This window comes from Phoxinus phoxinus, assembly GCF_949152265.1.
Source record: "Phoxinus phoxinus genome assembly, chromosome: 12".
NCBI lineage: Eukaryota > Metazoa > Chordata > Actinopteri > Cypriniformes > Leuciscidae > Phoxinus > Phoxinus phoxinus.
In genome coordinates this window covers 8170324-8193475 of record NC_136887.1, presented here as the reverse complement: position 1 = coordinate 8193475, position 23152 = coordinate 8170324, and the positions used below count along the sequence as shown (strand labels likewise).

Here is a 23152-nt window from a genome sequence, read left to right as displayed (position 1 = left end):
TATAATTATTATTATATGTGCATATCATGATTTTTTTTTAATTGATGTGCACTTATAATCATTAATCAAAAAAGACTGGATGACCTGTCACTCACATGTGACCGACCAATAGCAAACCACAACCATCCAATCAATTCACCATGGACAAAATCAAGCCCCGCCCTACATTTGTTCTTGTTTCAGCCATTTCACACGGATATACTTAACAACAGGGAAAAAAAAATATTGCAACTTCCATTTAATGCTAACTTTAACCTAAAGTACAAATAAAAATAAATATAATTTACATTATATAATCTTTTTTACCCTTGAATGAACATGACAGTGGTTCGTAACATTGTATGCTGGTGCTGGTGTGTCCCTGTGAGGAAGTCATGCGGCTAAAAAAAGTGTTATGAGGCAGCGACTGACTGACGTGGCAGGTGCAGTTCATTTACAGCTACACTGGCACTCAGTTACCCTTTTTGGAGGTCATTGTGAATAAGGGTCTAAATGCACTAAATTACATAATTTAGAACAATGTATAAATGTGAGATGGTGAAATCACTTCTCAACTTAAAAGCAGGTTTATATTGATATTGATATTATTTTATTTCCAAGGAAGGTTTAAGTATAAAATAATAATTAAGCAAAATATTTATTAAATAAAACAGACATTTTAACGATAACAGCTGTGCCATTCTGATCAACAATGAACGTGTTTCAATGTGGTTACTGTCCATTATGTTAGTAAATTCCAAAATGAGTTAAATAATCAGCATAGCAACTTGATTGTGACCATGAATTAGAGAATGTCTTAGTATCAGACATGTCCCTTTTGCTTTATTGACAGCAGCACTCAAGCTGACATGAACCAATCCTGATGATCATGTTATCCAGCATGATTTGAGAATATTCAAAAGAGTTAAAATTGAAAAACATTTGAGCATCTGTACAAAGAAGTTTTGAGTCAGTCTCACAAATTTACTTGTTTTATTAGTGAAAGAAAGAAGTGCAGAAATTTTAATAGAATCTAAAACGTTTCTTTGCTGTACAAATCAAACATTTTTATTTAGTTATTTTAATAATTTGAATGTTTACATTAAAAAAAATGTAGCCTTGTACATAATGACAAAAAAAATCTTTATCACAACACCAGAAGCAAATGCTTAACATAAAATAATACTTTCTAAACTAACAGTGCATCCTATATGACACAAACACACAGCAATGAGTTAAAGGTCAAAAAGCTTCAGCGATGAAGTCATCATATTGTATGACCAACAGGGGTCAAACTTACAGTTTATAAAGCAAAGAAGACATTTTATTTTATCTACTGAAAAGGAAGGCAAAATAAGGACTGGTTATGTATTAAAAAGAATGATTACATTGATATTTTGGATAAATAAAGTTGTTAAAACAGATACATTGATTTTCTAGTCATTCTGACTGCAAGAAAGTGTAAAAGATTATGATTCAGATTAGAAATCTTGTGCTTACCTGCTCTTTGAAATGATTTTGCTAGCCAGTAAAGTTGGTTTGAAATGGGTAGTGCGATTCTTTGGCATCTGTTCACTCAATGAGATACTGGTGGGCTGTTTATCTATAGAAAACTATGTGAGCAGCAGACATACGCCCCCTCCATTCCTGAGCAACCACCCATTCAACACACGGATAATACACACTGTAGACATAGAATACTGAGTAAATCTGCTCACTTGATTTATTCTTGTTGTGAAGTGTTAGGGTTAGCTGCAGTAATCCACGATACAACTGACTTTTACTGAACACCAGTAAAAACCAAGAACTACACGCTATAAAATAACGTTAACACTAGACATGGAACTAAGGAAATCTCAGGGCTTAAATACACAAGGAGGCTAATCAACAGAACTAGAGAGGTGCAAAACATAATCAGAAACCATAGAAACACAGGCAAACATTAACAGAACCAAAAAAACCCACAAAGAAACTAACATACTTGTGATATTACACCCCCTCCCAAAAGACACGTCCTCGGACTGTAACTAAATAGCAAAGTCCAACAGAGGAGGGAGAGTGGGGGCTCTGGAAGAGGACGTGGAGCTGGAGAGGGTTGTGACCAAGGAGGGGCTGATGGACGGAAACCACCAGAGGAGATGGAGGGAGGATCCAGATGATGACCAAGAGCACAGCCAGGATAAAGTACCACGGTGAAACCGATGGTGGGAGGAGCCAGGTTGGAGTCAGAGATCTAACCACCAGTGGTGGAGCCAGGAGAGTTAGAGACCCAGGCGGAGCCAAGGAGACCGGTCAACACTTTAGGTCCTGGAGGCCAAGGTGGAGCTGCGATGATGAGCAGCTAAGGGGGGAGCCATGGTGCCGGAGGACTGAGGTGTATCCGGTGGGACCGAGGACCAAGGAGGAGCCCGATGGAGCCTAAGAGGTGGAGGGACGAGGCTCAGCCGAAGGCCCGGAAGTCCATGGTGTAGGGAGAGTGACGATTGACCAATGCGAGCCGGAGGTAATAAGGTGGAGCCGAGGGAGGTAGAAGCCAATATGGAGCCGACTGATGTAGAAACCTGGCACAGCTAACCCTCAGCAGCAGAAGTATGGTCGGGGCTCCACTTCATGCCCTCGCACTCCACTAATATGTCCACCTTGACGGACGTTGGTGCTCACACACCTGGTTAGCATCTCTGTGGGACATGGGCTCTGGGACGAAGATGGCCTCAGTAGTCTCTGGCATGTTTTCTTCGTGGAGTCTGCACTCTACCAGGCTGCAGTGGGCTTAGCCCTTGGTCCGTGTCTGAAGTCTGGCTGGGATCTGGGTTTGGAGCAAGTGTGCCGCACAAGTCGTGAAAAGTGAAGCCAAAGCGTTTTGATCGCCAGTATAGGTCATAAACCCGCCCTCCCATGTAATCTAATGGGATGTGAGACTAACTAAATCAAATTACACTTCATTCAAACATTTTTCCAAAGATGGTTTCTGTCATTTTAGGTAGCTTTTTTATCAGGCTGATGTAAGTTCAAGTGTTTTTTTTTACTTTCCGGGATATATAAAGGAGGAGATTGGAGCTTTAACTTTAATTTCTACATTTCCGTAACTGTTTATTTTACACTGACATAATGAGTTGTTCTGCAGTAAACTGTACTAACCAATTCTGCGGGAATGTGGGCAGGGCCTTGATACCGCGGCTCCAGTTCACGCTCACTACTGCTATGATGTCAGCGCCATATTGGCGACTTTTCACTTTTCTAAAATGGAAGACAGTGAAGTTGTGTTGTGCATCTTTTTTTACAGTCTATGGTTTGGAGTGGGACTGGCATTAACCTCATCCATGAGGCAGATGGTGAATGAAGAGTCATTTTGACACGTCCCCAGGGGCACACATGCCTTTACGCATGCCAGATCTAAAACTGACTTTTAATGAACACCAGGGAAAACCAAGCACTACATGCTAGAACATAAAGGTAACACTAGGCAAGGAACTAAGGTAATCTCAGGGCTTAAATACACAAGAAGACTAATCAACAGAACTAGACAGGTGTGTAACATAATCAGTAACTATGGAAACAAACAAGGATTGAGAACACAGTCGAAAAGAACAGAACAAGAACACAAAAAAACCAACATATTCGTGACATGAAGACTGCTGTCTAGCTAGTGCCTCCACTCTTTGATGGTAGCCTCATAGCCAACTGTTAATTCGCCTTTGGCTAAGCCACACCCTAGAATGTAGATTGACCAATCACAGCGCAGCCAAGAACGAGCTCCCACAGAGGTCCGACACTTTTTCACAGCGCTCCACTGACTTTAACACCGGCGTCTCATATTTTTGGTCTCGGCAGGCTATTACGTCGTAGTTTTATCAAAAATATGGTTAAACGTTGTGCCTGGGGCATTTGTAACAAAGATACACGTTTTCCAGAGAGGTTGGAGGGGGGTGTCCGTTTTTTTCCCTTCCCAAAACCGAAGTCAAATCCTGACAAGTGTAGTTTTTGGATTAAACTGTGGACGTCCTCACAGTCAGCGAAACCCCTCAAGGATCAACAAGCACACTTTTGTGCTCTAAGATACATTTTGCTTTTAAATTTACTGTGAAGTTATACTAGTTAGACAGTTTTAGGTTATGATTTCGGTTCTCTACCCTAATTGTTGATACGCTAGCACACGCTGCTAATAAATACAACTTTATACTCGCGTAAGTTAGTCCGTTTGCTTTGTAATAACGATTCTAGAAGTGAATAGAGACCTACCCTTCTTTGCATGAACAGTGTTGCTCTTGATATTGTTAGTCCCAGCCTCCGTCTCGATTAGGATATGCGGTGGTTCATGTTTTGACTGTGACCATTATGCTTTTGCCTCTATTTGGATGCCTTGTTGTTGCTTGCGTTTCTCCTGTATGTCTTGAATATAGCCTTCGAACGCATACTGCAGACCTTTCTGCCTACTTCTATCGGATACTTTATTTGCTGCTTTATAAAAGTTTGATAAAATTTCAGCAGAAAGAGCCGTCACAGCATAAGCCATGTTGATACCAAACCAGAGCCCAGATGAAGTTGACGGGCGTAGTAACAGTAACTAAGGGGGGCAGGGCTTAGCCAAATGTGAATTGCCCACATGATAGTTTTGATAACTGAAATATGGGAGTACAGGGCAATAGATACAGTATATTCCTGCTTCTTGACATTTATTTTGGATTTATTGTCAGTTCTGGGTGCAATAATAAGCATTATCAAAACTGGGTACAATGAGATGACATTATTCTACTCCACCCTTCAACCATCGAACATTAACAAGAAAATTTAAAAATGTTAAAGCATCAGAAAATAACAACAGAGCTCTTAGCATAGATATTCTAGTCTGATAATAGAACAATAAGGAAATTGTACAGCTCATTCAGTCAAACTGACCGATAAAGATTAGCTCAACTTTTTAAATTATTTGCTTCAGTCTTTTTGAGTAGAACTTTCCCAAACTGGAAGTGCCTCCCATAATCTAAAATGCAGTAGGCTGTTAGGAAAAAGGTGAATATAAACCAAGCTATGATAATAGATGGTTTCTTTGTCAAGATTTCTCTGTTCTGTTTGTACCGAAAGTCAAAGGCTTCAAGTTGCAAAATTTCAGCAGAAAGAGCCGTCACAGCATAAGCCATGTTGATACCAAACCAGAGCCCAGAGCCCAAAGTTCTATTCAAAAAGACTGAAGCAAATAATTTAAAAAGTTGAGCTAATCTTTATCGGTCAGTTTGACTGAATGAGCTGTACAATTTCCTTATTGTTCTATTATCAGATTAGAATATCTATGCTAAGAGCTCTGTTGTTATTTTCTGATGCTTTAACATTTTTACATTTTCTTGTTAATGTTCGATGGTTGAAGGGTGAGTAGAATAATGTCATCTCATTGTACCCAGTTTTGATAATGCTTATTATTGCACCCAGAACTGACAATAAATCCAAAATAAATGTCAAGAAACAGTATGTAATATAAACTTATCCTATTTATAAATTAAATAAAAAAGAATCACTGTCAGGACAGATCATAAAACAAAATGCTAGCAATTACTATTTTATATTTATAAATCTGTTTGTGAAAAGTCACCGAGCGACTGATTTGAAAAGTTAGTAATAAAATGAACAAAAAATTATTATTTGGCATTTACACTTCAAGACTCGTTCTGAAGTCTGAGCAAAAACTTTGCTGTGTTGAGCGGATTCTGACAAACTTAAGCACTTCTGATTGGCCATTGTGTTCACACACGCTCCACATATATGTCTGTGATTGGCTATAAAGCTCAACGCTGCAAAAAAATGTTGTAAATCCTTCACAGAGCGCTTACACAAACACTCACAGAAGCAGCCGGCTATCAGGGGGTACTGGTTGTCAGGCTTCAGGTGTGTTCTAGTCACACTACACTCGAGGAAGTGCTGATACAAAGTCTTTAATCAAACGCAGGCGATAACAGGAGAATCTAAATGCATGAACACACTCTAGTACATAAAGACAATACCAGACAGAGAACTAACTTAAAAACCTACATGTGGCTTGGAATGCAGAAATGCACATGAAGAGATCCAAGAATATGCACACAGTTCAACAAATGTTAATCTCATCGCATTGTAGATCTCATTTATTTGTGAATTTGAGAATGATTACATTTATATGTGAATTAACTTTCTTGTTTTTTTATCTATACATAACTGTAACAATTATAACTTAATAGTTAACAATCCCCTTGTGTAGATTATATAATATAAAATTAACAAATTAAAGCATATAAACTGAGCTCAATTAAACATCCCTTTGTCAGGGTTATGTTTGGTTTCTTGGTTCTTTCTTTCCAGTGTCTTTGTTCCTTGTGCTTCTTTTCAGGTTGAACTTAGAGACTGTTTACACGACACCGTGTTTTCAAATAAAACCGGAAAAATGTTATGCGTTTTTGCCATTCATTTACAGTGCCTCTCCTATTGAGCTCATTTGTTGGCTACTGTAATCATTAAAGTATTCCAACAGCGACTGATTTGGCTCAGATCATTCTCCTTATGAAATAATAATGAAACGATCATTAACAATGCAGTTATTTGTCCTTCACTAAAATGCAACCAAATGGCTTGAATGCAATCAAATTAAAACGTACTCGGTTACTAACGTAACCTCGGTTCTCTCTAGAAGAGGGAACGAGTACTGCGTCGAAGAACGCTACGGGAAAGATATTTCTTTGTCGAGATTGAAGCCTAAAATTAATCCTTAATTTTGTAATAATGTAAAACGCTTTTCTGAAGCATACAACCTAGGCGGAGCAATACAGCTCACCCATTGGCTGCTCTGCCAGAAAAGCACAGCCTATGCGAGGCCAGGACGCTGACCAATGAGGACGCTTCGCGCCCTTCTGCGTCACCTCCCGCCCAAACAGGCGTGGCCTAGGCCTATAAATACGAGCATAGCTGTCTAACACGCCGATTTTCGTCAATGAAGCGACGCAGCGCGGACACGCACGGCCATGAGACGCAGTACTCGTTCCCTCTTCTAGAGAGAACCGAGGTTACGTTAGTAACCGAGTACGTTCTCTTACGTAGAGTTCTCTCGTACTGCGTCGAAGAACGCTACGGGAACCCCATGTAAAACGCCGTGCGTGCTCTTGGACCGACACAGACACCTAAGGGCGCGCGCGCCCTGGTATACAAGTGCCTACCCCAAGAAGTATAGGGAGAGCGGCTAAATTAGCATCATCCCTTTATAGTAGTGCCTCTTAAGGCATAATAGCATATATATGTAAATATAGATATATATGAGGGGTAATAGCATGCTCATGGGACACATTGTCAGTGAGTGATGCTTAAACATTGAAGTGACCTGGGCCGCACAGCGGGGCAGGAACACATATACATATTAACACTGAAGTGACCTGGGCCGCAGCGCGGGGCAGGACACTAATACATAGTCTTCTAGACCGAGAGCAGTTTAGCCTGCAACGCAGGAACCTCTAGGTTATAGAACCTAATAAATGTAGACGGGGAGGCCCAGCCTGCCGCCATACAGATATCTTGTAACGAGATTCCGCTATACCAAGCCCATGAAGAGGCCATGCCTCTCGTGGAGTGTGCTCTGATGCCCAAAGGGCATTCCAAACCTCTAGATGCGTAGGCTAGCGCAATGGCGTCCACTACCCATCGAGACAGACTCTGTTTCGTCGCGGCTCGCCCCTTGGAGCGTCCGCTGAACGAAACAAAGAGCTGCTCCGTCTGTCGAAAAACAGCGGAGCGGGACACATAAGCTCTTAATGCCCTGACCGGGCAAAGGGAGCTATTTCCGTCCTCTGAAGCCGGCAGGGCCGACAGGGAGATGACCTGAGCCCTGAACGGTGTGTTGAGGGACTTAGGCACGTACCCATGCTTCGGTTTCAATACGACTACAGAGTCGTTTGGCCCGAACTCCATACAAGAAGCTCTTACTGAGAGCGCTTGCAAGTCTCCCACACGCTTCACTGAAGCGAGAGCCAAAAGAAACACGGTCTTGAAAGACAGGTGTTTCATGTCAACTGAGTGAATAGGCTCGAAAGGGGCCCCTTTCATAGCGTTCAACACTGTAGAAAGGTCCCAAACGGGGACTGAAGGAGGCCTTGGAGGGTTTAACCTCCTGGCGCCTCTCAGGAAGCGGACCACCAGGTCGTTCCTGCCTAGTGAACGGCCAAGCGTTGGATTAACGAACGCTGATATGGCAGCCACATAGACTTTGAGCGTGGATGGGGTTCTTCCCTTATCCAATAGCTCTTGCAAGAAGGAGAGAATCTCCGGTTCTCCACACTGAAGTGGTGACAGACCTTGATCTGAACACCATCCAGAGAACACCGACCATTTGGAAGCGTAGAGCCGTCTAGTAGACGGAGCCCTAGCTTGCTCGATCGTGTCTAACACTCCTCTTGGGAGGTTAGCGGGTACCCGTTTATGGCCCATACGTGTAGGGACCAAAGCTCGGGGTGAGGATGCAGAATCGCGCCCTTGGCCTGTGAGAGGAGGTCTCTCCTCACTGGAATCGGCCACGGGGCAGTACTTTTCAGTCGCATCAAAGCTGGGAACCAGGTCTGATTCGTCCAGTATGGAGCAACCAGTAGTACCGAGCATCCGCTCTCCTTGATACGCTCCAGCACTTGAGGCAGGAGTGAGACAGGAGGAAAGGCATAGAGCGGACGGCGGGGCCAGACTCTGGCCAGCGCGTTCGCGCTCTTCGAAAAGAATTCTGGGCAGTGAGCGTTCTCCTGGTTTGCAAACAGGTCTATTTCCGCTCTGCCGAACCTTTTCCACAGCAGACGCACTGTCTGTGTGTGTAGGGACCACTCTCCCGTAGGAACATTGTTCCGTGAGAGTCTGTCCGGGCCTACGTTCAAGTGGCCTGGCACGTGTATTGCTCTTAACGAGCGCAGGTTGTGCTGGGCCCACACCAGTATGCGTTCCGCTAACCTGAATAGGTTTCGGGACCTCAGGCCACCCTGGTGGTTTATGTAGGCTACTACCGACACGTTGTCCGAGCGGACCAGGACGTGGTGTCCTTTTATCCGGGGACAGAAACGCCTCAGCGCAAAGTCCACCGCCATCATTTCCAGGCAGTTTATGTGCGGTAGTTTGGCTCGCTCTGCCCATTGGCCAAAGAGCGGTCTGCCGTCGAGCAGTGCTCCCCAGCCTGAGGTGGACGCGTCCGTGGACACCACCTTCAGGCTCGAGGAAGTCCCCAGGCTTACACCTGACCGGTACCAGTCTGACGCTCTCCATGGTGTCAGGGCTGAAATGCATTCCTGAGTGACCTTGAGGCGATAACGACCGTGTAACCATGCTCGGCGCGGTACGCGCGTTCTCAACCAGAACTGTAGTGGGCGCATGCGCAGCAGGCCCAACTGCAGCACTGTAGAGGCTGAGGCCATGAGGCCCAGCATTTTCTGAAATCTCCTGAGCGGCACTATGTGGCCGCTGCGGAAGGATTTCGCCATTTGCAGGGTATTTCGCCTGCGCTGTGATGACAGACGTGCTGTCATAGACAGTGAGTTCAGATCCAGTCCTAAAAAGGAGATCCTTTGACTGGGAAACAGTGAACTTTTCTCCCAATTGACTCTCAGACCTAAGCACTCGAGGTGATCGAGTATTAGCGTCTTGTGGTGAGCGAGTTCTGACGGCGATTGAGCTAGAATCAGCCAATCGTCCAAATAGTTCAGAATTCGAACGCCTCGGAGTCTCAGGGGTGCCAGCGCCGCGTCCATGCACACTGTAAATGTACGAGGTGCTAGGGATAGGCCGAATGGCAGGACTGTGTACTGATATGCCCGGCCCTCGAAGGCGAATCTCAAAAATCGCCTGTGACGTGACGCAATTTGTATGTGAAAATACGCGTCTTTCAGATCTATCGCCATAAACCAGTCTCCTCGGTGAATTTGCGCGAGGATTTTTCTGGTCGTGAGCATTCTGAACTTCCGCTTTGTTAGCGTTTTGTTCAGACGCCTTAGATCTAAAATGGGTCTGAGACCCCCGTCTTTCTTTGGTACCAGGAAATATCTGCTGTACAGACCCCCTTCGCTCTGAGCTTGAGATAAAGGCTCTATGGCCCCTTTGCTCAATAGCTTCGCTATTTCGGCTCGAAGTAGATGTGCTACTTCTGTTTTTACCGTGGTTTCGACTTTTCCCGTGAAACGGGGAGGGCGTCGATGAAACTGTAGCGAATAGCCTCTTTTTATAGTCTCTAGCACCCATTCTGAGACCCCGGGAAGTCTTTCCCATGCATGTGCACGTGTGACTAGGGGTTGAATGTAATCTGGGCCCTGGTCGCGAAATGGCGGCGACACGAGAGCAACCGTGTGCTGTAACATGGACGCCGTGGCGTCTGAGGCGGGGGACATGTTTAACACAGTATGCGTCCCGCGCGCGCTCGACTCTCTGAGTTGAGAGAGAGCACGCGGGGCGAGCCCTACGGGGCTCGTTATGTTTGTGAATAAACGTGGGCGCTTGGTGGCGGGCACATTTATAACACCGGGGACACTGTGTTTGTGTACTGACTGACCGTTCGTTAGTTTCGTTTTTACAGAAACCGCGGAACGTGCAGTGTGTAGTGGTTGTGGGCACTGGATAGTGGGCACGCTCACTACATGTAAAGCACAACCGGCATGAGCCGATTTTATGTGTGCAAACCCTGTGTTGAACGGGGCTGTGCTTGTGTGAATGAATGGGCACTGGGTGGGCATTGCAGTTACACACATTACACCATCGGCCTTGGCCGGAACACCAGAAATTAAACTCTTTTTTAGATTTATCTGGGTCGCCGTGAAAACGGCGTTTGTGTGCAGGCAAACGGGCTTTACGGCCGGTTTGTTGGCTGCTAAATACACTGGTACAAACGCGGAACTTAGGGCTGTACAAGCGAAAATCTTTGGTGGAAGTCCGGCCGCAGCGGGACCCGAACACCGTCGTTTTCCTAGCAGGGCTAGGATGGCGCCGAGGCCTCGGGCTTGAGTGAGATCTTGGGCCGAGGACCACGCGGTGGCGGGCGGCGTCCGGCGGAGCGAGACCGTGGTCTCTCTCGGGCCTGTTGCTGCTGGGCCGGTGCGGCGGGCGCGGGGCGCTGCTGAGTTCGGGCAGGCGGCTGTTTAGGGCGGCCTGTTGCGGAACTGGAGCCCTTTGGCAGAAAATGTCTCATGGCCTGCGAAGTCTTCTGTACCTCGGCGAATCGGTCCGCGAAGTCCTTCACGGAGGATCCGAAGAGGCCAGTCGGTGAAATGGGAGCGTCGAGGAACGCAGAGCGCTCCGACTCCGCCATTTCGGAGAGAGTCAGCCACAAATGTCTCTCGGAAACAGTAGCTGAGGCCATAATCCTGCCGATGGTGTGTGCGGCGGACTTTGTAGCGCGAAGAGCGAGGTCTGTGGCGCTACGTAAGTCCGGAACACTGATCGCGCCCGGGCCTTCCTCGTCTAGCTTGCAGAGGAGGTTAGCCTGGTGGATTTGGAGCACCGCCATGGTGTGCAGCGCCGATGCAGCTTGTCCGGCGGCGGAATACACGCGGCCGTTCAGAGCTGACGAAGTGCGGCAAGCTTTAGATGGTAGGACTCCCTTAGCCCGCCGTCCAGCAGAGGGTGGGCAAAGGTGAGTCGCTACAGCCTCCTCGACCGGAGGGAGAGCGTGGTAGCCTCTGTCTCGAGCACCGTCCACTACGGAGAATGCTGGCGAGGCAGAAGTACGTACTCTGGCTGAAAATGGCGCCTTCCACGATTTCGCTACCTCTTCGTGAAGCTCAGGAAGAAAGGGTGCATGTCTGGAGGGGGGCGCAGCGCGGTCTCCAGCGAGGAAGCGGCCATCCAGCCGGTTGAGTGCAGGTTGTTCGGGCGTCGACCACTCGAGGCCGAGGCTCGATACGGCCTGTGTGAGCAGACGCATCAGCTCTGCTTCGATGCTGATCTTCCCTCCTCGACGTTCCGGAACGGCGGGGGAGGGGAGGTCCACAGAGCTCGCCCATCCCTCGCTCTCCGAAGCGAGAAGCGAACAGCAATCGTCATCCCCCTCTGATACGGCTTGCTGGTCGTCCTCCATAACGGACAAAGCGGCGTGCTGCGGCTGTTGTCCGTCGGTGAGCGACTCAAGCGACACGTTGAGAGGAGCTAGCGGCGGTGGCGGCGGCGAGCTCCTCGTGGAGGGAGGTTCCGGGACCCGCTGAGCGCGGCGCTTCTTACGGCGCGGCGCTACAGGGGGCGGTTGAGCAGTCTCGGCGAAAGATGCAAGGCGAGTCCGCAGAGTCGCGATTGGCATCATGTCGCAGTGATGGCAGCCGCCATCACCGAGAGCGAGAGCTGCATGTTCCTCGCCCAAGCAGGAAACACACAGTTCGTGGTGGTCCCCGTCGATGAGCGCGGCTCGGCAGGAGCCGCAGGAAACGCGAGACATCTTTAAAAAGACACTCGTTGCTCTTTTGTGAGGAAAAAATGTGTGCCGCGGTAGGCGAACACACACACAAAACACACACAAAACTGAAAGGATATATCCACGCCGGAGAAGCGCAGCAGGGAACGGCGGCTGAAGGCGGCGATGACCAGCGGCTTCAGGTAAGGGCTCGTCCTGCTGAGGTGCTTGTTCCAAACGGCTGTGGCGGCTCGAATCAATCCAGCGATGCGTGCAGCTTCGTTGAATTTAAGAAAATCGGCGTGTTAGACAGCTATGCTCGTATTTATAGGCCTAGGCCACGCCTGTTTGGGCGGGAGGTGACGCAGAAGGGCGCGAAGCGTCCTCATTGGTCAGCGTCCTGGCCTCGCATAGGCTGTGCTTTTCTGGCAGAGCAGCCAATGGGTGAGCTGTATTGCTCCGCCTAGGTTGTATGCTTCAGAAAAGCGTTTTACATTATTACAAAATTAAGGATTAATTTTAGGCTTCAATCTCGACAAAGAAATATCTTTCCCGTAGCGTTCTTCGACGCAGTACGAGAGAACTCTACGTAAGAGAACGCATATATTTTGTTTCTGCCCTCTACGCAGGGTTTATAATTTGTTTTCTTTTTTGGCGACAACAGAAGTGTGTGACCGGGCACACGAGCAGCTTAGATGAGAAAAACTTGAACAGTGGCTGCAAGGCTTTTTCTTCTGGACTTCTTGGATTTCTGTACTTCCTGCCTGACAGCAAATTACTCTAACGCTAACCAAGCCAAGAGTCATCTGCATTTTCCCACTTGTTTTTTTTACAGATTTCTTTGTAGCATTACTGTATTTTCCAAATATGATTTTAAATCTGATCTTTGGTTGACCTCTGCATTTTAAAATTCTAGCAATGCCTCAGATGCTGGAAAACATCCTACCGTGCTGCAGGGGTGGCAGTCTCTTCCTCAGAACTGTCAGGCCATTCTGGAGGAGGAATTAGTGTTTCTTGTAGTAACAAGGGTTGCTCATCTTGCTCTAGTCCAGCTGAGCTTATGGAGGAAGGCTCGTCCTCATCTCCCAATACCTCCTCTAGGTCTTGAAAGAACACAATTATATTATTAAAGGAATAGTTCACTTTTCATCATTTACTCACCCTCAAGTTGTTCCAAACCTGTATGAGTTTTCTTCTTCTGCTAAACACAAAGGAAGATATTTTGAAGAATGTGGGTAACCAAACAGTTGATGGGCTCCATTGACTTCCATAGTATTTTTTTTTACTACTGTGGAAGTCAATGGGGTCCATCAACTGTCTGGTTACCCACATTCTTCAAAATATCTTCCTTTGTGTTCAGCAGATGAAAGAAACTCATACAGGTTTGGAACAACTTGAGGGTGAGTAAATGATAAAAAGTGAACTATTCCTTTAAACATTGAATGTAGTATATTTCTTCACTTGTCGTTTTAGATAAATAGATCAATTATATACATATGGATCCGTAAAATAGATAAATTCATTAAAACGCCCAAATGGAATCTGCTGCCTTGTTTTTTCTGCATAATTCCATTGAATGGATTTAAACTTGGTACAATGTATTAAACAGTGAGTAGAGGAATGTAGAATTGACTGAATAACAGGTGTTCTAGTCATGCGTACTCTTTCTGAGGTTCAGATTGTTTGGGACCATCGAGATACATGGGCTTTTGTGTTTCTTTTGTGTACAGGAGTCGTCATCATCATGTTGTGTCAAGAAAATTAAGCTGTGTGTTTTTATTTTTGTGTTTTACCATGTACTTGTGTTTATCATGTAATGTACTTCTGTAAAATAATAATATAATTATATATACATCATCATACATTCATTTAGATTTATTTGTAAGCATGCATTGAACCAAATAAACAACCCAGTTACCTGTATATATTTCAAGCATGGCACTACATGTTGCTGTTCCAAACTGATTCGTTGCCGTGCATTTAAATATTCCAGAATCTTCTGGATAAGCCTCTGTGATCACTAGGGTGCACAATTCCTCTGCAATAAAACAAACATATTCGTCAGGCTTTTAACTCTTGTTTGTTTATCTCTCAAAAGACGAATAAGTCCATCCCTTTATGCACCATCCATTTGAGAGATATGTCTACTCACCAGGAACAGAAGCTGAACTTGCCTCTGACAAGGACAAAAATAAAGTAAGAAACAGTTTTAGTTAGAAGGTGATTTAGAAGGTGATTTATACTTATTATTATCTTTAAAGCAATAGTTCAAATGCAATTTCTTGACAAATTAAACCTATAGTATATGCTGGTATTTTGTATCCTTTGTATTCAGGTTGAAAATAGTGCACAAATGCCAAAGTGTCACTGATACCAAAAACATTTTTGTGCATATTGTTGAATAGTGAATGTAAAAAACAACAACAGCAAAAAAAATAATAATTTTGGTCTTCACACAAAGCTACCGTACTTGGAATATAGTACACAAGTCATATGGACTACTTTTATGGTGCATTTTTTCCCTTTTCTTTTTATATCTTCCCATAGCCTGGTTGACACCAGACCCTTCTCAGTCGTAACTGAGAGTGGGTCTGGGGAAGGTTCATTCACAGACCATTTCCAAAGGGGCGTCACCAACGGACATCGCTCTGGATAGACCTAAAACCAGTCAGAGCGATCGTCATCGTGTAAAGCCCGCCTCAACGCTTGTGATTGGTGCCTCGATTGGTAAAAATTTGAAATGGGCTTGAATGGGCTCTTGGCCAGACTGACTTGCAGAGCAAATCTCACATTTGCCGGAAGTTCGTCAGGGTTTTCCCAGGCTAAGCTTCCCAGACATGGTCACTATGATTTGTTATTGTATGAAAAAAGCTGTGTAAAGATTACTGTCATTGACCGTATTTTCATTCTGGGGTGAGCTATTCCTTTAAACAACAGAGAACATGTCAAATAATGCTACATCTTCCACTCACTCTTTCTAAGAATACGGAAGTCTGCCGAATCAAGGATTTGCTCATTCTCTCTGAACCAGGAGATCTGCAGTGGAGGAGTTCCTCTGATCCTGCACTCCAGGACCACCAGCTGCCCCTTCACGGTGCTCACGTCATGGAGACGCTGTCAGGACACAACCACATCAGAGCGCACAGCGTCAGATCACAAGCTGATACTGATCCCGTCAACTTCAGCTTTATGTTATTGTTTATTACCTTGACAAATGTTGGAGAAACTCCAGCATTTCCTGAACCATGATTTATGTTCTGAACCTGAACCATGACAAAAACACAGATCAACAATTTGTTTAGGCTGGAAGTATGGTTATCTATAAAAAAATTTATATATATATATACATATGCATAACACACTGTCATATTTAAGAACATTCAATTCACTATGACAATTTTTTTCATTCACAAAAATATGAATTCCTAACGTCTCTACTTCCTCCAGCTGAAAAACACACTTGATAACTGACTGTTTAGCTGTTCACTGATGCCAAATATACTGTACTTCGCATTTTGTCAAAGAGTCTCATCAGACACTACAGGGGTGACTCGGGTCATGGAGAGACACTGTCCCGCAGAGATTAGCTCCATCACTAAGATGCTAAAATGCAATCACGCGCAAATGAGCTTCTTGACTACTTCTTGTGAAAAATTGATTTCTTTACTATATTTGCAATTAGTATTCTCGACACTGCAAAATCCTTATGTGTTTGTTTAAAGGACAAGTTCGGTATTTTACACTTAAAGCCCTGTTTTCAGATCGTTTCTGATTAAATAGGACGGTTAAGATTAAAATTTGTGTCCAAATTTGAATCTTAACCGTTCTATTTAATCAGAAACGATCTGAAAACAGGGCTTTAAGTGTAAAATACCAAACTTGTCCTTTAACTATGTGCAGGTCTGTAAAATGTGGGACAAATCGCAACCCGTATTGATCATCTGATATGCACATCATTTTACTTTCTTTATATGGGATCACAGATCGCAGTGACTGTGCTTCAATGAGTATACCAAAGATACCAGGATGGTCTGCTTTATCTTGTGGATTGTTGGAGTGCAGATCCATACACATTTAAACGCAGGACTATTGAATTCCTTTCCTTCTAGAATTTAGTTTCAAATAATTAAACACATCAAAACCAGCTAATCAAGGTCTTTAGGATTACTTGGTTATTACAGGCAGGCATGTTTGATCAGGACTGGAACTAAACTTTGATTAGGAACAGAACTGAATAGCCCGGCTTTGACGGCTAACATGGCCCACAACTCACTGTGCTTTGGTCGAATAAAAATGGTGGATTCATGTGAGAGTTTTTTATCACTTTTTTTCTTTAAACGTACACTTCTAAGTTTAATGCTTGATTGTGGAAACTGGTAAAAAAAAAACTATTGTACTTTGTACATGTTTTACGGTCAGGCGGAGATCCTGATGATCTGAAAGCATGGGGTGCAAAACTCAGTTTAGTGCAGAGCATTAGCAAGCAATGGGCTTTATGCACAGCTGCACAACTTCCTGAACTTTAGCCAGCTCCTTTGTTTCCTGTCTGCCATTATTGGACAAACTGATTAATCCAGGTGTGCCTGAGCAACAACAATAATCAGACACACCTGGATTAATCAGTTTGTCCAATAATGGCACACAGGAAACAAAGGAGCTGGCTAAAGTTCAGGAAGTAGTGCAGCTGTGCATAAAGCCCATTCATTTATAAATCACAAAATATTACATTAAAAGCAAACCCTGAGAAGGACACTGTCATATACCTGCATCACACATTTAAAGACAACAATAAAAACATTTTGGCAAAGAAAAAGAGGGTTTCAGCGAAGATTAAAGAAAGTAATTTTTCATAATTTTCAGATAAGAGTATAGTAGTCAACCCAAAAATGGCAGATTGGTTAAAGTTCCTCCAACAACTCTGATTACCTTTAAAAACAAGAAATCATTTGATCTATATTTATGTTCTTACCATTTGAGGACTGATGCAGAGAGGCTGTACTAAAGTGGAGTGTCTCTGCTGAAGCACTGTTGAGGAAGATGATGATGAAGAGGAGGAGGATGTTTCACGGGAACAGGATGATATAGTTAGGGACATAGTTGATGTTTTTTTCGGAACCCTGAAAGAGTTAGAAAATAGCGTCGTAAAGTTTATGACAAAACAAGTATGACATAAAGGTTCTAAGACATCCATAATAAACATTTAAAATGCACATATAACCATTGAAGCTTTAAGATGGAGAAATCTAACTAATTGTTAATGTCCCCCTGTAGTCAATAATTTTATCCCTTAAACTCATCATTGATCACCAAAATTACATTTTTAAACGTTTTTTCCTGTGACAAAAACGTCTTCATTCCTTACAATAGCTTGAATGTAACTTTACACCCTTGCCTCATTTAGTATACACGATTTTATGAATATGCTAATTAGCTCCGCCTCCACTTATTCACACCAGCTCACAGATTCACTCGGCCAACATACTGAGGTAAACGCTGCACGTCGGACATAACAGTAATTATATGATTAGCCTTTTGTTTGGCTATGTTATCAAACAGCTAATAGTGTGTTGCTAATGTTACATGAACCATGTTCCCGTTCGCCATCTCAGAGTCAGACCGCTGCCTCAGTATCCTTAGAAACGCGTTAAACACAACACAGAACAGCATATAGTTGATCATAACATCGTAATACGTCATACATCCGCTATATTGCTCAATGTACATGATTTTTTCATATCAACAGAAAAATATACCGGGATAACCTGATTTCTCTCGAGACTCCCCTGCTTCAGAACAGGCATAGTTAATGATATGCTAAAGCCCGCCGGCACATTGATCTGATTGGTTACAGGGTAGTTTGTGACATCAGAAACACCAGCGTTTTCTTTAGTGAATCTTTAGTTCACTGCAGTTTTAAGGAGAAAATACTGACTTATGAAAATGACTTGTGAATTTGCACATGGATTGTCTTAAAGCATATTAAAAAAACCTCATAGACATAAACAACATTAAAAACTAGATTTTCATTACAGGGGGACTTTAATCAAATGTATAATAAATGACATTGTGTTGTGAGGAACTGCGCATGTATGTGTCATTCCATACATGTGCACTGTTTACAGAAGTCTATAACTGAAACTGTGCTGGTGACTTTTTTCTCAAAACAATAAAAAAATTAAAAGTATATAAATGTGGAATCACACAACTTGTGCACTAGTATTTCGGTTGCACTTTCCATCTTTCCACTTTCCATTTAATGCGTCAGTGTAATTATACATTTAAGTAGGCCTACTGATTAATATTAATTAACTACATGTACTTATTATAGTTTTATAGGATCAGGGTTTGATTTAGGGTTAGGGTAATTATGCATAATTTGCAGGTATTACTTTACATGTAACGTGTAACAAGGACACGTTAAAATAAAATCTTACCAGTATTTTTTTAAGTCTTTACAGTTGCTAAATGCAAGGAACACACTGAAACTACTTCTGGCACTATGAAACCTTGAATACCTGTTCATTGTAACTGCGTGAAAAAGGTAACCTGCACAGTTTATATATTTTAATTTATAGTCCACAGAAAAAAGCAAGCCTGACAGGTTTTAAATGTGAGTAAATACTATTTAATGTGAGTAAAGACATTTTTTGGGTAAATTATTATCTTTAAAGAGCATGTTTTTATCTGTCTGTCTCTTACTGTGCCATGTTTCCAGTATCTCCAGCGCGTGTTGATGAGCCCAGTAGGAGACACTAGAAAATTCAAGAAAAGAGAAATACTGAGATAAGCACGAAATGAAGGGTTTATTATGTTTATTAGTATACACACATTTGTTGAAAGGAAGATTTTGGAAGGTGGAATTTGTAATATGTTTTTGAGAGACTCACATGTCACCTTTAATACACATCCAATTCACAAAAAACATGTGGCATAAAGTAGACCCTAAACAACAATACCAAGAAGGGTCATCCTGTAGAGTAGTGTAAAGTTGCAAATGAGCACGACTAAAAACTCTCTCTCTTTTCTGCACTCTCAGTGTCTTCTGCTTTATGTGCAAGTTTGATAAACAGGTCGTTGACTTTATCCATTGCAATGCTCTGAGCCTAACCCCTTTACTGTCATTTCACTGGTACTCAATAGAGCGAAGCAACGAAACCTGAGCAGCTCCTGGGCTAATTTTGTTGTGGCTTCAGTGTGTTGCATTTAGAAACACATGGTGTAAGATAAATCTTTCACCCTGGTTTGGATTTGAAAGTGCCATCTCACTCAAAAAAAGAAAAGCTTGTTGGTCTAAGTTAATAAAATTATGACACACATTTCCACACAGTTGTATAGATTGATTTGAACTTAAAGGGTAGTTGTACTGATGTGTAAAATTAATCGTAATTCAATGAGATCGCACCAATTTCATCGTATTCTGTGAATATTATGCCTTATTGAGTACAGCATCTTTGTATCGTATGTATTCTATCGCCCTATCCTTCACGCTCTTTAAGATCACAAAACTCTGGGCTTCTAGATATCTAAGTCACTAAAGGAGGGAGAGCATTTTTGCATTTGGCTCCTAAACTCTATAAAAATAGCCTTCCTGATAATATTTTGGGCTCAGACTCGGTCTCCCAGTTTAAACTAGATTAAAGACGCATCTCTTTAGCCAATCATTCACATAATGCATCTCATAACCTTGTACTCTGTTTATATCAAATCAAAAGCACATAATTATCTTTGCTTGAAATGTTATGAACAGCAGATACTCTAATTTCTGTCCATTTGCTTTTCTGTTTTATCTCGGGATGCCCATTCTGAGGTAAGAGTGTCAGCTCCAGTTTTTGATCTAGCCTCTTATAAAGACTTTAGATGCCCAACACATGTGAAGAGAGACAACTCCAACTCCTGAATTAACAAACACCAATGAAAACTTTTATTGTGATCATTATGTTCACAAATACATGATGTTAACTAACTGTGATTCGTATATGAACATTTCTGAAATACATTAGTCACCTCTGATAAAAAAAAAAAATCACTCTACAATGTAATGTGGACTCATGCATTTTCTGTAAAGCTGCTTTAGACGGATATATCTATTGTGAAAAGTGCAAAACAAATAAATGTGAATTGAATTGAACTGGATTGAATGTAGCCACCCACAGCCTAACCACAAGCTTTATTCTTCAGCACAATGGTTAAAAAAAAACACCAGAAACTCTTTTAAATGTCAAATAACTGAGCATTAAACATTAACAGGTCTTTCCCGTCACTCAAAACACATAAGCACTTAATTTCAAAAAGTACACTCCTTATCCAGCCCTATACAAAGCATACTGGGAACTATAAATCCACTGCTCAGTTGCAGTCAATGCAATAAAAATTATTCATGCAGTTCCAATACAAATGGATCAAGTTAACTTAACATTGGACAAATTTCGTTTTATTTGGCAAAAATAAAGTAAAAATGTAAACATTTGTGTTGCTTTAGCGAATTTTAGTTAAGTAAACAGAGCAAACAGCTAAACATTTTTTTTGAGTGGAGAGGATTTGTTAAATAATCAGAAAAAAAATGTATCTGTGTCAGTTTCAATGGATACTAACAATAATTATCTTGTAATAATTATCATTATTGGTTCCACAAATTACCGTGTGAATATGATTCTTATACTGCCTTCATTCAATAGTGAGGTACACCTTAACAAATAAATGTTCCATTTAGAATAAAAAAGGATTTACAGGGGGATTCCATCAGGAAATAAATTCCATGGAAATTCCATAAAGAACTTTTTAGAGAAATAACTAATTATTTTGAAAATCGGACTGGTGCCTTAAATCACACAAAAACTAATATGCTGTTGGAGAACCTAAAATGAAACTTCAAGAAACTCCAAAGAACCAACTAGAAACTCCAGATCGCACACAGAAAGATTAGAACAGGGTTCTGCAAAGTGCTGCAAAGAATCACTGAAAATGTTTAAGTCAATTGAAGTATCATGATGGATCATAAAAAAATATTAAATTAAATTACATTTCCTTTTGGTTGATCAAAAATATGTAGCCGAACATCAAAGACTGCATTCTAATACACTTTGTCTGCTTACTACTTTAAACTAACTGGATTATTGTTTTGCAAATATTTCCTAACAAAATAATCTGGATAGTCTTTTGAATAGTAAAATGTTTAAGGACCTATACATGTTTCAGTATCAGCACTGAAGTCAGTTATAGTTTTTGCACAACGATGTAATGTCTGTCTGTCAAACATGAGCAAATCCTCTGGGAGCAAATCAACAAATATGTCTAATTACACAAATATCCATTCTGTCAAAGCAACTAATTAGCCACCTCTCATGCTGAGAAAAACTATTTCTTTGCACGTGTCCCACCAGTGTATCTACTTCACAACCTGGAGCCTTACCAGTGTATCCTGTTAGCGTGGGCTAAATTCCAGTGGGCTGACAAAACCAAGGCTAAAGGATGTTAAAAGACAAAAACCCACCTTGTTGCCCTCTTACCCTCTCAAAGAGAGTGCACAGCAAATCTTTCCTGCCCCCCTCTTTGACAGGATGTCTTCTACCCGGTAAAAGAAATGGAGACAGGCACTAGACTGGGCTATTGGTAAAGAGATTCACTAGCTTGACTGCAGGTTGTCTGGGTAGGTATAAGGTGCAGAGTAAAGTGAGGAAGTACGTTCAAATCTCATCTCACGTTACAGTCTGTCCATCTGACACAGCTGACTCCACAGTAAACGGGTGAACCAAACACTTCGGTGTCAAATATAGACCACACTCATGCACTCGGCCTCAGGGATAGAAATAACATATGCAAGAAGCTCTTCTATTAATGATTGTCCAGACCATGTCTAGGGGGATTGTAAGGTTGATTACTTACCACTATCACCAATCATGAAAGAAAATATGATTATCAGAACCATCAAGCCCCATTATGATCCTCTTTTTAGTATATAACGTGAATTCTTTGGGTGTATTCCAACCGTCCATACACCTGTATATCAGTTCACTCGTTTTTTTTATTGTGCACAGCCTTAGTACTACACAAGTTTTTAGTCTTCAATATTGTATTTATATGTTCCTCTTATAATCCTACGGTTACACTTGCACTGGGCTCATTTCACTCTTTGCCCACTCTCCATGAACTGCAGATCATACACACCTGTTTCTCATCACTTGCTGATCAAGTACTGCACATACACTCACCACAAACTCTCTCCCTAAAGACTCACTTCTCCCTGGCACTCACTTCTTCAAACACTCAGATCTTCGTCAATCTCCCTCCCGTTGGCAAAAACAACGCAAGAAGTGCTCAAAATACAAAGTTCAGGCATTGCTCAGAGTAAAATAGACAATAGACATAAACCTGTTTACTGCCTGTTTACCACCACTGTCAATAAAGATCCTGCAGCTGGGTTCCATTGCATGTTTACTCCTGTAGATGAAACAACTCCAGAGGTCTGGAGAAGAGCTATGTGGAGGAGCTCTGTGAACTGCGCTATTTACAGTGAGACAGGTTCAAAGACGGCCGTTGTCATGGTCTTGTGACCTGTGATCATTTTCTGATAGTGTAAGAAATTTAGCATGATCATCTCACAGTGTGTTTGCTGCTACGACCTACATCTTCTGACTAGCCAATACAAATGCAGCATGAAATGGCGTATTCATCTAAGTCAGATAAAGAAAAGAAAGGTGTGTTTGTAACCATATCTCGTACTAATTCAGCATTTGGTCCTCTTTAATGGAGAATACATATTTTATTCACATACACACTCATATGCACTTGAGATAAAACAAATAACACAGAGCATGCATGTGA

The 23152-nt window shown here is 42.4% G+C and overlaps 1 protein-coding gene across 3 annotated transcripts in view; it reads right to left on the bottom strand.

Annotated features, from left to right (window-relative positions):
- The window catches only part of myot (myotilin), a 38061-nt gene extending 16076 nt beyond the window's left edge, over positions 1 to 21985 (bottom strand). The window contains exons 1-8 of one of the 3 annotated variants that reach the window (XM_079631464.1): positions 21822 to 21985; positions 19031 to 19083; positions 17301 to 17448; positions 15538 to 15594; positions 15304 to 15445; positions 14484 to 14507; positions 14250 to 14369; positions 13278 to 13434 (exon numbers count right to left, since the gene is read on the bottom strand). In XM_079631464.1, the coding sequence (XP_079487590.1) occupies positions 13278 to 13434; positions 14250 to 14369; positions 14484 to 14507; positions 15304 to 15445; positions 15538 to 15594; positions 17301 to 17448; positions 19031 to 19038 (656 nt within the window). In that variant the 5' untranslated portion in view covers positions 19039 to 19083; positions 21822 to 21985. Of the gene's footprint in view, positions 1 to 13277; positions 13435 to 14249; positions 14370 to 14483; positions 14508 to 15303; positions 15446 to 15537; positions 15595 to 17300; positions 17449 to 19030; positions 19084 to 19218; positions 19437 to 21740 lie in introns of those variants that run through there. The other 2 variants (XM_079631465.1, XM_079631466.1) reach the window with 2 other exon arrangements.
- Between the last annotated feature and the right edge of the window lie 1167 nt (positions 21986 to 23152).